The sequence below is a fragment of the Tachysurus vachellii genome, chromosome 6, assembly GCF_030014155.1.
Source record: "Tachysurus vachellii isolate PV-2020 chromosome 6, HZAU_Pvac_v1, whole genome shotgun sequence".
NCBI lineage: Eukaryota > Metazoa > Chordata > Actinopteri > Siluriformes > Bagridae > Tachysurus > Tachysurus vachellii.
Window position 1 is genome coordinate 24,426,160 of NC_083465.1, and position 15,209 is coordinate 24,441,368.

General features: G+C 39.7%; 1 protein-coding gene across 1 annotated transcript in view; it reads right to left on the bottom strand.

The window, feature by feature from the left end:
• papss1 (3'-phosphoadenosine 5'-phosphosulfate synthase 1) overlaps positions 1-11,172 on the bottom strand; it is a 32,793-nt gene extending 21,621 nt beyond the window's left edge. Inside the window, exons 1-6 of the mRNA XM_060873054.1 lie at positions 11,021-11,172; positions 8,268-8,382; positions 5,442-5,677; positions 3,571-3,709; positions 1,291-1,409; positions 783-896 (exon numbers count right to left, since the gene is read on the bottom strand). Coding sequence (XP_060729037.1) covers positions 783-896; positions 1,291-1,409; positions 3,571-3,709; positions 5,442-5,677; positions 8,268-8,382; positions 11,021-11,089 — 792 coding nt within the window. The 5' untranslated portion in view covers positions 11,090-11,172. The remainder of the gene's footprint in view (positions 1-782; positions 897-1,290; positions 1,410-3,570; positions 3,710-5,441; positions 5,678-8,267; positions 8,383-11,020) is intronic.
• Between the last annotated feature and the right edge of the window lie 4,037 nt (positions 11,173-15,209).

The following is a 15,209-nucleotide window of genomic DNA, read 5'->3' on the forward strand; positions in this document are numbered from 1 at the left end:
TGTTTTGAATGTGGTGTTTAAGCAGTAAACTAACCTCCAATTGATAGATCCTCAAACTTGAGACATGTTTCATATCTGATGTCAGCTACAGCTCATTTTTTAGTGAGAGAAGCAAGGAGTCCAATGCATAATAGCTGGCAAGTACATTTTTTAATTTGCTTTAAGTTTCATAACAATGGATTTGGACATTAAATATACATGCAGGAAAAAAAAAACTCAAGTCCGATAGACTTCCATTAATTCTTTGCATCCTGTTGTTTAGTGGATAAGGATCCTGTGCTCTCGGAGTTTGATTCCCAGGCAGGGAATAAACAAGTCAGTTTTGATCCCAAGCCCAAAGAGCGCTTCTGGCATAAAACCTCAGTCAACTATGCAGAGCTGCTGATCTGCTGTTGTGACATCTAAGGGGACCAGCCAAAAGGACTTCAATTAGTTCTTTGCCACGTTAAACTCGTATATTCAATGCAGTCTGGAGAAAGCGGACGTCATATATTCGACTTTTTCTGCGAGCGTGAGAAGCTGTGACCTGGTCACTTAACAAGAGGCTCAAAATATCAGATCGTCAAGCATCAGCATGAAGTTACTCAATGGATCAGATGTCATCGATTAGTGCTCTCAGCAAAGTATCACAGTGGATCGGAGTATTTAACTAATAAAAATAAGAGATACAATAGCTGAGCTTTCACTTCCAGTTGTTTGTTTGATGTATTTGTGCAATGATGTACGTGTGTGTGTGTGTGTGTGTGTGTGTGTGAGAGAGAGAGTGAATGTGTGAGAGAAACCTTTCCAATCTCAATAGCAGGCAGAGTCTCTGCATCAGCTTTAGCCAAGTCCAGCTTGTTTTCAGGCACATAGAGTTCCTTCACTTCATAGGAAGCATCTACAGGTACAATGTCCTTAAAGAAGACAGTCAGTTATTGAAAAAGTCAGTTATTTCATGTAGAAACGCTAGCTTCGCTATACGCAATGACAAAATACATGGCACCGGGTGTGACAGAGATGCTAGTCATGGACATGATGAGTATTTCTCTAGAGCACAATTATCTTACACACACAATCAGCAAACTTTTGCATTTACCCCAGACAAACATACAAACATACATACACATCAGAACTTCATACTTCTTTGACTGAGCTGTACTACATTAGAATATGTTAAGCCTGACATTCGATAATGAACTTGGGCATAATATTTCAAAAAGAATCACTCGAGTTTTGTTTGTCCAACAACGATGTTAATCGTTCTGTTCTTATTAAAATGTCATAATATTTATTATATGGTGAGCTCACCCTCTCCTGCAGAAGATCGAGCAGCTGCTGAATAGACTCATTCACACTGCACGAGTCGGTCTTCAGCACCAGTTCAGGAGCCTCGGGCTTCTCATACTCAGAGTCAATTCCTGTGAACCCTACACAGTAAACATAGACATTAGTAGGTAATTAAAATAAATAATCAGTCAGTGGTGGATATTGAATCTACCAGTAACCACTATAAGTTAACTGAGGACAGCTATGAATCATTCGGTGACGGATGAATCGATCGGTGACGGACATAACGGCCGTGAATCACGCCTACGCAGCATGAGCACGTATGTGAGCTGCACTTTATAAATTGGTGTAAATACAGCATTAAATAAATGAAGCGTCAGACTGATCGGACAGATGAGATTTCAAGCTGGACAACCAAGCTGCCCCTTCTGGGCCCCCGAGCAAGGCCCTTAACTTCTCCATTGTGAAAATGTAATAAATATAATATATCTGCTAAAATGAGGTAAACATAATGATTCAGTTGATGATGGATACGAATCAATTGGTGTAGGCTGAAGGACGACAGATAAGAATGTGACAGCTATGAATCGGTCGATGACTGCTATCAAAATTAAAAACAGTAACGAATATGAATCAGTTGGTGATGCAAATGACTCACTTGATCACTGAATCAAATAAATTAATCAGTAACAGCTATGAATCAATCAGTGATGGGCACAAATGAAACTGTTGGCCTCTTTAGCACCAGCTCAGCAACCAAAGTCGGTGAAGCCTATAATTACTCTATTAGAGCATATTATGACCCCAACCTCCTCAGCTGGGGTGTGTGAAGAAAAGGATTCCACTGTGCTGTAATGTATATGTGGCGATAATAATAAAGGCTTCCATGCCCAGTTCTATTATCTCAGTCACAGTTAAGAGTGCGTCAGCGATGACTATGAATCAGTCACAGGTTCAAAAGTATCAACCATTTTCAACTATATCGTCGCTGTCGGGCGGAATCCTCGTATCTCCAAAACCTTTACTTTTCAGGAAATGAAAAAAACGCCGTACCTTATCTGCAGTGCACAGGGTTTAGTCCGCGTTGCAGTGGATTGTCTTGCGCTAAATTCCTGTCCTCAGACGAGCACCAGAACTAGCGGGGGTCAAGATTTTTTTTTCTTTGAGCCCAGTGTTTTGAAGACATTTACCTCAGAAGACGTGTTGATTCGTTGTGACTCTTATTAAGGAGAAATATGCCGTGAAGCTCTCCCACGGAGTGAGGAAGAGGTGGACAGTTGAAGTGTCCAATGGAGTTATGAGATTTGTGCTCAAGCTATTTTCAAGACTTTAGATTGGTTAATAACTTGTAAAAATAACAGACCCACATGGGGACTGACCAATAGCATCGATATGTGAAAAAATATGAAATTGACCAAATTTGGACATACGAGGTTTCCGCCCGACAGCGACGATATATAAAATATTAGAGTATTGAATACAAATCCACTACGAACGAATCAGTGATGGTTGTGAATCAGTTTGTGATGGCGGATTCACAATTCACCGAATCGATTCTTACCCGTTACAGATTCGTTTGTAGTGCTCACTGATTGATTCGTTACTGATGAGTATGAACCGATTGTTGATGGGTGAAGACTAGGAATCAAACTGTGAGAATTGCAAAAATAATCACTAATGTATGCAAATCAATGAATCATATGACGAAAACAAAGGAAGAGAACAAACATTTCCTGTGACGCAAGACATAGCTGAACAAGTTCGGGTCTCATTAAAAAGGATCAAGAGAACATACAAAAGACATCTGGCAAAAACACCTTTCAGTTAAAAACATATGGCAGGAAAGGCAGCGATTCAAACTCCTGCAAATGAACAAACTGCACGAAAAGAAGAAGGAAAAAAGAAGTACTTCCTCCAACACTGCAACGATAGCATCTACAGTCTACTTCCCTTTCACTAAGTGTTACCACAATTTCAATTTTGCACACTGCATAAAAAAGAGGGGGATAAATTCATGCTTCAACATGTTCTTAACTCCCTTTAGGTACCTTTAGCCATGAAAGCATTGCAAGCATCTAAACACACAAGCTGGATGTAGCTAAAACTAGGATTTGACTTTGCTTCAAATTTTAAGTCCACTTGAGCACAGACACAGAGAAAATATAGGTTATTAGGATGAAATGCAGCAGAAAGACCAAAAATATGCACGTCGGCGATAAGAGCTGCCCGAAGTTTTCAAGCCGCAGTCATTCCGAAGATGCGCCTACGGATTATATCTGACTGCAAGGAGCTGTTCGTTACCTCTGATCTCTCCAGCTCTGGCTCTCTTGTAAAGGCCTTTAACATCTCTTTGTTCGCACACATCAAGCGGTGCATCCACAAAAACTTCGAAGAACGGGAGACCTGCTGCTTCGTGGATCTTTCTCGCGTTCAGCCGGTCCTGTACAGAAAGTCCACAAAAAAACATATATATATATAAACGCAGATTCAAAAAGAATAAGAAAGCGTATAGTAAAAACAACAGGATATTTCATCAGGCATCGAGATAGTGCTTTGTTTTAAACATTTAAAAGCTTTACATCGTTGTACAAGCGTAGTCAAGCTTTCTATGACTTAACTTTAAAAGTGACGTGACATACGGCTAAGTACGGCGACCCATACTCAGAATTACTTCTCTGCGTTTAACCCATCCAAAGAGTGCACACACAGCAGTGAACACACACACACACACACACACACACACACACACACACACACACACACACACACACACACACACACACACACACACACACACACACACACACACACACACACACACGAACACACACGAACACACACGAACACACACGAACACACACGAACACACACGAACACACACGAACACACACGAACACACACGAACACACACGAACACACACGAACACACACGAACACACACGAACACACACGAACACACACGAACACACACGAACACACACGAACACACACGAACACACACGAACACACACGAACACACGAACACACGAACACACGAACACACGAACACACGAACACACGAACACACACCCGGAGCAGTGGGCAGCCATTTATGCTGCGGCGCCCGGGGAGCAGTTGGGGGGGTTCGGTGCCTTGCTCAAGGGCACCTCAGTCGTGGCCGGCCCAAGACTCGAACCCACAACCTTAGGGTTACGAGTCAGACTCTCTAACCATTAGGTCACGACTTTAAAAGTGAAATATGTTGTCAAACGAGGATGTGCTTAGGTCCCATTTGTTTCTCCTATTATATGCAGCTCAATGGACATGCAATACAGTTCGGCTACACGCAACGGAGGACTATCAAATACATAAAAGTGTGCAGAACTTAGCTGTGTATAGTAAATCACGCACTATACACTATACACAACGCACTCTATGTTCTAGTGTTCGTGATCATTTACCATCAACTGGGAAACTATGTCACATGCACATAACGAACTGGGGCAGAATCGGACTTTCTGAGACACCACGTCCTCCAGAATGTTGTCGGCCATCTTGAATTTTTTTCCTTGTCCAGCATCAGCACCTGTTTCAGTTGAATAAATGCATCATCCAGGTATCTGAAGTGCACTTCTTTTTGTTGAGGTTCACTGTAAACTGTCTCCTAAATTCTGATTTCAAACTAGTGCTTTATAGCTATGAAAAAACTCTAAAGGTAACATTAAAAAAAAAGTCCGTTCGAGAATGGACTGCTCTTAATCTAGACTTGAGACTTTCCACATTTTCAAGATTTCATGAAGCATTGAATACGACCGAGTCTGTTGAGCGAAATCTGATGCAACTTGCTACGCTGGCTGAAAAAATGTCTAGAGCAAAGGTTGAACATGGAGCATACAGTATGCTGTAATAATAAATAACAATGAACTAAGTTTTAGGTTTGTAAGACTGTGTGCAATATGCCATTATCCTTTTGTATCCCCTGACAAAGGGTGAATAAAGGGTGCGGTCTGGTATCCAGCCAACAAAAATGCTCCGAATTCAGACAGGTTATTAAGGTTGTTCAGGTTATTAAGGTTCATATAGGGTACAAAACAAACTTGGAAAAAACTGAGATTGAGACACATTGAACTGAACGTGTTCATATTTTCTGCTATACAACTAAAATATTTGTCACAACTCCTGCACTCTCTTACCCTGCTGTATGGGGAGATGAAGCTTGCAATACACACGAGACCGGCGTCAGCGAACAGCTTTGCCACCTCGGCTATACGGCGTATGTTCTCTTCTCTGTCTTCAGGACTGAAGCCCAGGTTTTTGTTCAGGCCCTGTCTGATGTTGTCTCCATCCAAAGTATAGCAGGGGATACCGTGACACACCAGGTGCTCCTCCAGAGCCATGCTCACCGTCGTCTTGCCCGCTCCGGACAGGCCTTTGGATAGACAGGGAGAGAACGGTTACTGCAACACTGACAACCAAGAGCTTCTGGATACATGCAGAGATGCAATCATGTGCTCTTTTTCTTATCTTTTTTCCTCCCTGTAACAATATCTTATTTGTCAAACATTATAAAGACCTTTAAAGACTCTACAAAAATTAAGATTTTCCATTACAACCAAATAAATAAATAAAAATAGCCAGATATTCGAACAAAGGAAACAGGACCCTTACATCTCGCTGTATCACCTCTTTTATAACCTCTTTAATTATTTATATATTACAAGAACCAATCAAGTCTATAAAACTCTCCAAAATGTACCAAAATATGTGCACGTGTTCCTGAATCGCCTGTTGGACTGCACAATGTTCACAACAATAATAATTGGATGATAATATGGACATAAAATTTAATGCAGTCTAATCTCAGCAATGATGAAGCTCATACGCTTCATACCACATCCTTAAACATCTGGTAGAAACAATAACTTGACCTGTCTATACAGGATGTGCTTGATGAATTCCCTCGTCAGCGCTGAAACGCTCTGCTTTTCAAGATAATACCACAAGGTAAAATGCTGAACATTCAATTATTTTTTTATTTAATTTTTTTTTTTTTTTTTAATAAATAGTGGCATTTTCAAAAAAAAATTAAAGACTCAAGTTATATAACTAAACAAATCAAACCAAATAAAAGTCTTTTAAAATGATCTGTAAAATGTAATTTTATTAAAAAAAATTAAAAAAAAAATATATCACTCATTTCTTGTGAGGAAAAAGTAATGTAATTGTAATACATAAAATAAATGTAAAAATAAAAGTAAAAATAAATGTAACCCCACAATTATTTGTACTTAAAATGAATAAAATTACCTACAGGTGAACCACAGCAGGTGTAAATTATTAGAGCATAACAGCTTTGTTACAGAGCATTTTGAAGGAAGCTTGCTTTACTTAAACCTCAGATATTTAGTTAGGTTTTAGTTCACAATGGTGAGATCCAAAGAGCTCTCTGACGCCTTCAGAAAGAAGATTGTTGGTGCTGATGAGTCTGGTAAGGGATATAAAAAGATCTCAAAAGAATTTGTAATCAGCCATTCCACTGTGGGCAAAATCATTTACAAGTGGAGAAGATTAAAAAACAACAGCCGACACGGCCAGGACAGGACGTCCAAGCAAGTTGAAATATCATCACGGGACCTACAGCAAGCTCTTGCTACAGTTGATGTCAAAGTGCATGAAGCTACAATCAGAAAGAGACTGAACAACTTTATCATGGGAGGCGTGCAAGAAGGAAAACATGAGGGCAAGACTGAAGTTTTCCAAAGACCACAGAGACAAAGTCCAAGACATCTGGAATAATGTGGTTTGTACAGATGAGTCTAAAATGAAATTATTTAGACACCCTAACAGAGAGCATGTTTGACGTAAACCAAATACAGCATTTCAGCAAAAAGAACCTCGTACCAACTGTGAAACATAAAAGATAGAAGTGTTATGGTTTGTGGATGCTGTGCTGTAGCAGGACCTGGTCAGCTCATCATCACAGAAACCACTATGAGTTCTACATTGTACCAGAAGGTGGATGAGGAACATGTGAGACCATCTGTCAAAAGATTAAAGCTGAAGTGGAACTGGACCTCGAATCATGACGACGACAACAAAAAAAAAAAAAAAAAACAACACCAGTAAATCCAGTAAAAGGACTGGGTGGGGAAAAAAAAGGAGACTTCTGGAAAGGCAAAGGCTATATCTACAGTAATCCGGATATATTTGAAAACGGAGTTTACGTCTACAAACGCTCCGCGTCCACATTATCATTTTCAAACGCTTTCCAAAAGTTGCTCATCCACACTGAAATGTATGAAAATGCTCACATCTCCCTACTGCGCATGAGTAAAGCTTCGACCTGCGTCATTTCCGCTAGGCGTTTATTTACTTTTGACTGCATCATGTGACTAAAAATGCGTCATAGTATTCAAAAGCCTCGGTCTTCACAGTCCACACTAAGACGCGAAGACGGCGTTTTCAAGTTTATCCGCTTTGGAGAGCGTCATCCAACAGCTATGTTTTCGTAGACTTAAAACGCTGTCTCAGTGTGGACGAAAGGCCAAAACGGAGAGAAAAATATATGTTTTCGAACAAAAACGTATTAGCGTGGACATGGCCAAAGTCAAACATCACACAGCTGAAAGAATTCTGCACTGAACAATGAGGGAAACTTTCTTCCAGTTGATGTCAGAAAGGTAGATGGCTACAAGAAACGGCTCCTTGAGTTTATTTCAGCCAAAGGGGGAAAACACTAGTCATTAGGGCACAGGGTGTTGTAACTCTTTCCTCGGTTGAAATACACGTTTCATTTTTTATTTTGTTACTAAGTGAAAACTAAGTGACTTTAGTTATTAACATGCAGTTACATCACTTTCATTTACAGATACAAATTAAAACAAAATGACAAATTCTTGACAATTCTTGATAAAGAACTTAATATTTAATTGGAGTGTCCTAATTATTTCACATGACTGTATATTCCGTCCTAGCTGTTGTGCTACAGGCTTGAAAATCAAAGCCCATCATTGTAATACCTGTGAGCCACACGGTGCATCCCCGGAAGCCTCCTCTTGTCCCGACAGCTTGTCCGCGTTTGTTTCGGCTCACATGGTGAGCTTGGTAGGTGACATTGGTAGCACGTTGCATTCCCTGAAAGAGACACACAAATCCTATTTCCTTCAACGTAAAGCTTCCAGACACTGCATATATAATGGGAGAATTTTAAGAACAGCCTATTAAAGACATACTGTATAGGAGACAAAATTCATTCCATCTTGTTTGACCATTGATGGATTATTTGTTAAAAGGTACATTTTCTCTTAAAGTTTATGACTGACATCTTATCTATGAAGATTTCTTGCAGTTTAAAAAACCGAACATCGCCATCACACGTATATGTAGACCTTTCCCAAATTGTTGCTACTGTATGATGTTACAATTTCCCTTTATCAGGAGACCCAAACCTGTTCCAGCATAATAATACTCCTCTAAACACAGCCAGCTCCATGGAGACGTGGTCCACTAGGATTTCAGTAATAGTAATCAGATTACACTCTGATTATTTTTCCACCTTCATTTGTTAATGACTACAAGATTAATTAATTTTACCATCGTTTTAGTTTACGTACGTCCGTGTTTGCTCACGTGATTTACACATCTGTTCCTTTGGTCATGATGTTCTGCCCTTGCTCAAGTTTTCCTCCCATCCTAGCCTATATGTTCCTTTTGTGCACACACAGGCCAGTTTAAAACCCTGCTGTGTCTTGTTAGGACTAAAGAATGCACCAGGTTGTCTTCGTGCATACAAATGAACCTTCTCTTATTATAACCAGTATCCTGATTTATTAGTCAGTTTACTAAGTATTTTAAAAAGGTCATCCAGAAAGACCACAACCCCACTAAACACCTTTATGATGAATTGGGACACCAACTGTACCTCAGACCTCCACAATAATATCAGCAACTGCTGTCACTAATGCTGAATTATCTCAAATCGCTACAGCCGCACTCTTAAATCCAGCGGAAAGCCTTCTTAGAAAAGAGATTAAATCTGAAACGGTTGCTTCAAAGAGCATGAATGTGATGACATAGTGTATCTCTGTGGGGGTGGAAACGGGGCATGGACGAGCACCGGTTGGCGTATATATGATGGCGGAGCCAGGACCAGGACCAGGACCAGGGGAAATGGAAATCGTGACCACGAGTCAACACACGTGACACAAATTTTGGACAGTTTCTCATTCCATTGATAGAAAATAGGTTTGTTGATGATGGTGGTGTCATTCTTCAGGATGAGAATGCATCTTGTAAAGAAAAAAAAAACAGCTTGAAGTACAACAGTTATTCAACTCTTAAATCCCTGCCTCAAAGCGTTAGAGACAATTTAGGGCTTTTCACGCTGCGCTTAAACCCAGGAAGAGAAGCGTTTCACACTCACAACTCGAGAACGATCCTGTATGGCATAATGATGGGCAGTTCGTGAACGGATCGTTCTTTTGAACCGGTTCATTTTAGTGAACTGGATGAACCAGTTCACCAAATCGGACTGATTCGTTCTAAACAGTTCGCGTCTTGAGTCAGCTCTGATCCACAAGTTACTAAAGTTTCTCACTTTCGGTCATGCCTGACATTCGGTCCGACTCTAAATAAACTAATATCCCTGAGTATATGTAACTCCTGTACACTGAACTGAGACATGTTGTGCTGAGAGAACTGTGAGCTCGAGCTGTTGATACTGCGCATGCATGAATCACTGAACCGATACAGCGAATCATCAGTACAGAACTGAGAACTGTTTCTTTCGGACGCGTCCGACATACTGAGAACCGATGAGCTGTTGTTACTGCGCATGCGTAAATCACTAAACTGATACAGCAGCAAATGTAAATGGTTATGATTTAATGTATTATCAACGTATGAGTGTTTAACTCAGTTGCATTAGTTTTTGAAACAACTAATGGAGCGAAAGAAACATTTCAAAATTCTGCTTTTTTTTGTAAGTGTTTATTACTTGATGAAGATTAGTTTATATTTTTAAGACACGTAAAACACCCACGTTTGCACATCAATGCCTGTACTGGGTGTTTTAGTTGCAAAACTTAACTTTAGTTGAATACGTTTCTTACATTTATGATTATAAAGAACTTTTCAAATGTGTTAAATTGGTTGTATTAATATCTGCCGGCAGCGGCGGGATGAAGGAATTTACGTCATTACGTCAGGACGTAAAAGAACTGGTGAACTGTTTTATTGAACTGGTTCATTAAAACGAACTGTCTGAAAGAACCGGTTCGCGGAAAAGAACCGAACTTCCTACCGGTTCATCCTCTAACAATGCTGGGACAAGCAGTTGTTTAAAGTGGGCCGTATTCACACAGTCCGTGCTAATATGCAAATCAGACTGGTGACGTCAGAGTTCTGGGATGTAGCGTTTAGAAAGGCGAAATGATGAAAACACAGGATTGATTAGCAAACTTAGTAAAATAGTGAGAAACCAGATACACCAGGATTCTGTTTAAATGGAGTTTATTCCGTTTAAAAAGCCTTAATGTATACTAACTGTTTGATTTATTTATTTATTTATTTATTTATTTTTCACCCCGTACTTACATCTTGAATAAATGTAAACACAGACATTTTTGGTGTCCTGGCTGTTATTAGTTTATACGCTACGAGGTAAACAATAGTAAACTAAGTGCATTATATGTGCAGAGGTTATAGCCAGTGTTTCTAACGTGTATTTAGTGTGTTGTTATTGTGTATCACTGCTACAGTACAGTTTACTCACCCAGTTCTGAACCGCGTTACTCAACTTCTGTTTCTTGTGCGAGGTCGCAGACGTCTCCATATCTGCCATTTAACGAGCTACAAGTTAAGAGAATAAAGTCTCTCTCACAGCCGGCTTCGTAACGGATGGCCGACACCAACCCCAACAGCAAGCTAGTGTCACAGGAAGTGACGTTCTTATGCCGCGCCACGTGTCTTCCCGCCACCTAGTGAGAGGAGATATTACTGTGCTCGAGTACATTCATAGATATCTATGGAGTACAGTATAGATTTTTTAGACAGATAGAGAGAGAGAGAGAGAGAGAGAGAGAGAGAGAGAGAGACAGAAAAATAGACAGACAGAGAGAGATAGATAGACAGAGAGAGAGATAGATAGACAGACAAAGAGATAGATAGACAGAGAGAGAGAGAGAGATAGACAGACAGACAGAGAGAGAAAGATAGATAAACAGACAGAGAGATAGATAGACAGACAGAGAGAGAGAGAAAGATAGATAAACAGACAGAGAGATAGATAGACAGACAGAGAGAGAGAGAGATAGATAAACAGACAGAGAGATAGATAGACAGACAGAGACAGAGAGAGAGAGAGATAGATAGATAGATAGATAGATAGATAGATTATTTATTGTCATTGCACATGGTACAACAATTACATGGTTAAAAAGAAAAAAGTATACACATAAATATAAGTATAAATATTAAAATAAGTGATAAAAAACTATTTAGGTGAAGTTAGTTTAACTAGCTAGCTAGCCAGATAGATAGATAGATAGATAGATAGATAGATAGATAGATAGATAGATAGATAGATAGATAGACAAATAGATAGACAGATAGTTTCTTTATCACATGGTACAACAATTACGTGGTCAAAAAGGAAAACATATACACATAAATATAACAAGTATAAATATAATCCTAAGTGATTAAAAAAAACTTTTGGTTTAAACTATTTAGTTGAAGTAGTAAACAGCTGAGATGTTGCACTTAACATATTTCACATGTGAACGGTGTATTATAAATTTGACTAGAACAATAAAAGTTAAGTTTAACTAATATTAAAATACTGCACAGTCATTCTTCTGTACAGATTTGTTGTTGGGAATAAGGTAATATAAAGTAGATTTATTATGCTTTGAAGCCTGTAATTTTAACTAAAAGTCACATTTTTAATTCAAGACGTGTCATGTTTTATTGCTTCCCCCAACATTATCTCTAAGAATGCCAGTGAATACAGCTTTCAGTTATTATTCATGAATGTTCTTCTTCTACCTTCGGCTTTTCACGTTAGGGGTCACCACAGTGAGTCATCTGTTTCCACTGCTCCCAACTATTTACTCTCGCACCAATTAACTTCATGTCCTCGTTTAAGACATCCATATATCTCCTCTTTGACCTTCCTCTTGACCTCTTACTTGGCAGCTCCATCTCATTTACATTTACATTTACATTTACAGCATTTGGCAGACGCCTTTATCCAGAGCGACGTACATAAGTGCTTAAATCTCTAACATTGAATACATTAATGCTGGCTCACTAAGTTACATACTTAAGATACCATGAGTTTAAAACAATTGTTCAAAGTTACAATGAAAAAGTGTCAAAGGTGTGTTTTTTTTTTGTTTTTTTGTTTTTTTTAAATGCGAAAGAATTAAGGAAAGAAGTGCTAGTTGAAGTGTTTCCTGAATAAGTAGGTCTTCAACCGCCGCTTGAAAATATCCAGTGACTCAGCTGTCCGGACCTCTAGGGGAAATTCATTCCACCACCTTGGTGCCAGTACAGAGAAGAGTCTTGTAGTATACTTGCCTCTTACCCTGAGAGATGGTGGAACCAGTCGAGCAGTGCTGGTAGATCGGAGGGTGCGGGGTGCAGTGCGAGGAGTGATGAGGGCTTTGAGGTAAGAGGTCCATTTTTGGCTTTGTAGGCCAGCATCAGTGTTTTGAATCTGATGCGTGCAGCTACCGGAAGCCAGTGGAGGGATCGCAGCAGCGGGGTGGTATGCGAGAACTTTGGCAGGTTGAAAACAAGCCGGGCAGCTGCATTTTGGATCATTTGCAGAGGACGGATTGCATTCATAGGTAGACCTGCCAGCAGTGCATTGCAGTAATCCAGTCTAGAAATGACAAGAGACTGAACAAGTACCTGAGCAGCCTGTGTGGACAGAAATGGCCGAATCCTTCTAATGTTGTAGAGAAGAAACTGACATGAGCGAGTCACATTAGCAACATGAGAGGAAAAGGACAGCTGATTGTCCATGGTTACCCCAAGGTTGCGAGCTGTGGCTGAAGGGGAGATCAGATCGTTGTGCAAGGATATAGCAAGATCATGACCTGGGGATGAATCACCTGGGATGAAGAGCAGCTCAGTTTTGCTAGGATTAAGCTTTAACTGATGAGCAGTCATCCATGATGAAATTTCTGCCAGACATGCTGAGATCCGGTCAGAAGCTGTGGCATCTGCGGGTGGGAAAGAGAAGATAAGTTGTGTATCATCAGCATAGCAGTCTTAAGAGAACCCATGTGAGGAAATAACTTCACCAAGAGAGTGAGTATACAGGGAGAAAAGAAGAGGACCAAGTACTGAGCCTTGTGGGACGCCAGTGGAGAGTCTGCGTGGAGAAGGATCTCCAACATCCTTCTACCAATATAACCATCTCCCTCCTCTGAACATGTCCAAACCATCTCAATCTAGCCTCTCTGGCCTTGTCCCCAAAACAGCCAACCTGAGATGTCCCTCTAATGTGTTCATTCCTCATCCTGTCCATCCTCGTCACTCCTAAAGAGAACCTAAACATCCTCATCTCTGCTACCTACATCTCTGCCTCATGTCTTTTCCTCACTGCTACTGTCTCTAACCCATACAGCGTAGCTGCTCTCACTACTGTCTTGTACACCTTTCCTTTAATTCTTGCTGACATTCTTCTGTCACACAACACTTCTGACAATTTTCTCCACCCACTCCAACCTGCCTGCACCTGACTCTTCAACTCTTTTCCACACTCCCCGTCGCACTGCACGGATGATCCAAAATACTTAAACTCCTGCACCTTCTTTACCTCAGCCCCCTTTAACCTCACAGTTCTCCTTCCGTCCTGAAATGTGAGACAGCATCATCAAAATGCATACTGGAAACACCCCACAAGAACTGCTGTTTTTTTAATGCTCTGATTTACTGACCTTTATAAAGTATTGACGCTGAAGACTTGCTGTTTAAATAGTACAGAAAGATTAACCATATCAAGGATTAAACATTGAATGAGCTGTTACAGAAATTATAACATATTAGAAGAACATTAATATAAACCTGTGATTTGCCTTGCAGAAAGAGCTACCATAATTGCAAAGTAATACCAAGTAATACCAAGTAATACCAAGTCTAATACTCATACCCTTTTATCCAAATAATAGTTGGACATTAGCAATTAGTTTCTAGCTACAATTGTACGCATTTAGCTACAATTGTACAACTTTGTAGTAACAGTCTTGTGAAGAACCGCGAACTTCTGGTCATGTAGTGTATACATGTAGTGTACACTATGTATATATAACGCTTTTTTTTCTATAAAATAAACACAATTATAACCAGATTGAAATTAAGGTATTTTAGAGATGATGAAGTCCTATTGGCTGTTGGATACGTCCATCATTGTCCTTGTCCAATCAAGGAAATAAAGGCGGGTGGACGGATTGACTGTTGCCTAGCAAAACAGTCAAACACAAACTTTATGGAACCTTTGAATGACTCAATCTTAAAATTCCAATAAAATTGCACTTCATATGGTATTAAATAATGTTTTATTTAACTATACCCCACACTATAAAAGTACTATTTGGTACTCAGGTTTATTTATTGGCTTATTTGTTATGAAAGTGTTGTTGTTTACTTAAGAAACTACATATCTGAAAGGCAAAAATCTATACATTAACCAAAAATGTAAATAAATGATATATTTTTAAAATAGGTATCTTTAACTTTATGATCCAGAGAATACAAGACGATTCCAGATGTTCATCATAAGCAGACGCCATATGCGGTCGAGTCTGATTCCTGAATGAGTCGTGTCTCAAACGCCTTGTATTTTACTAAATAGTCTTGCTAACACTACGTCACCTTCTATGGGCAAACCGCTCGCGCATGCGCACTATTTAGTGAGGCGGTGCTGTATTTGGGACACAGCCGTGGAGAAA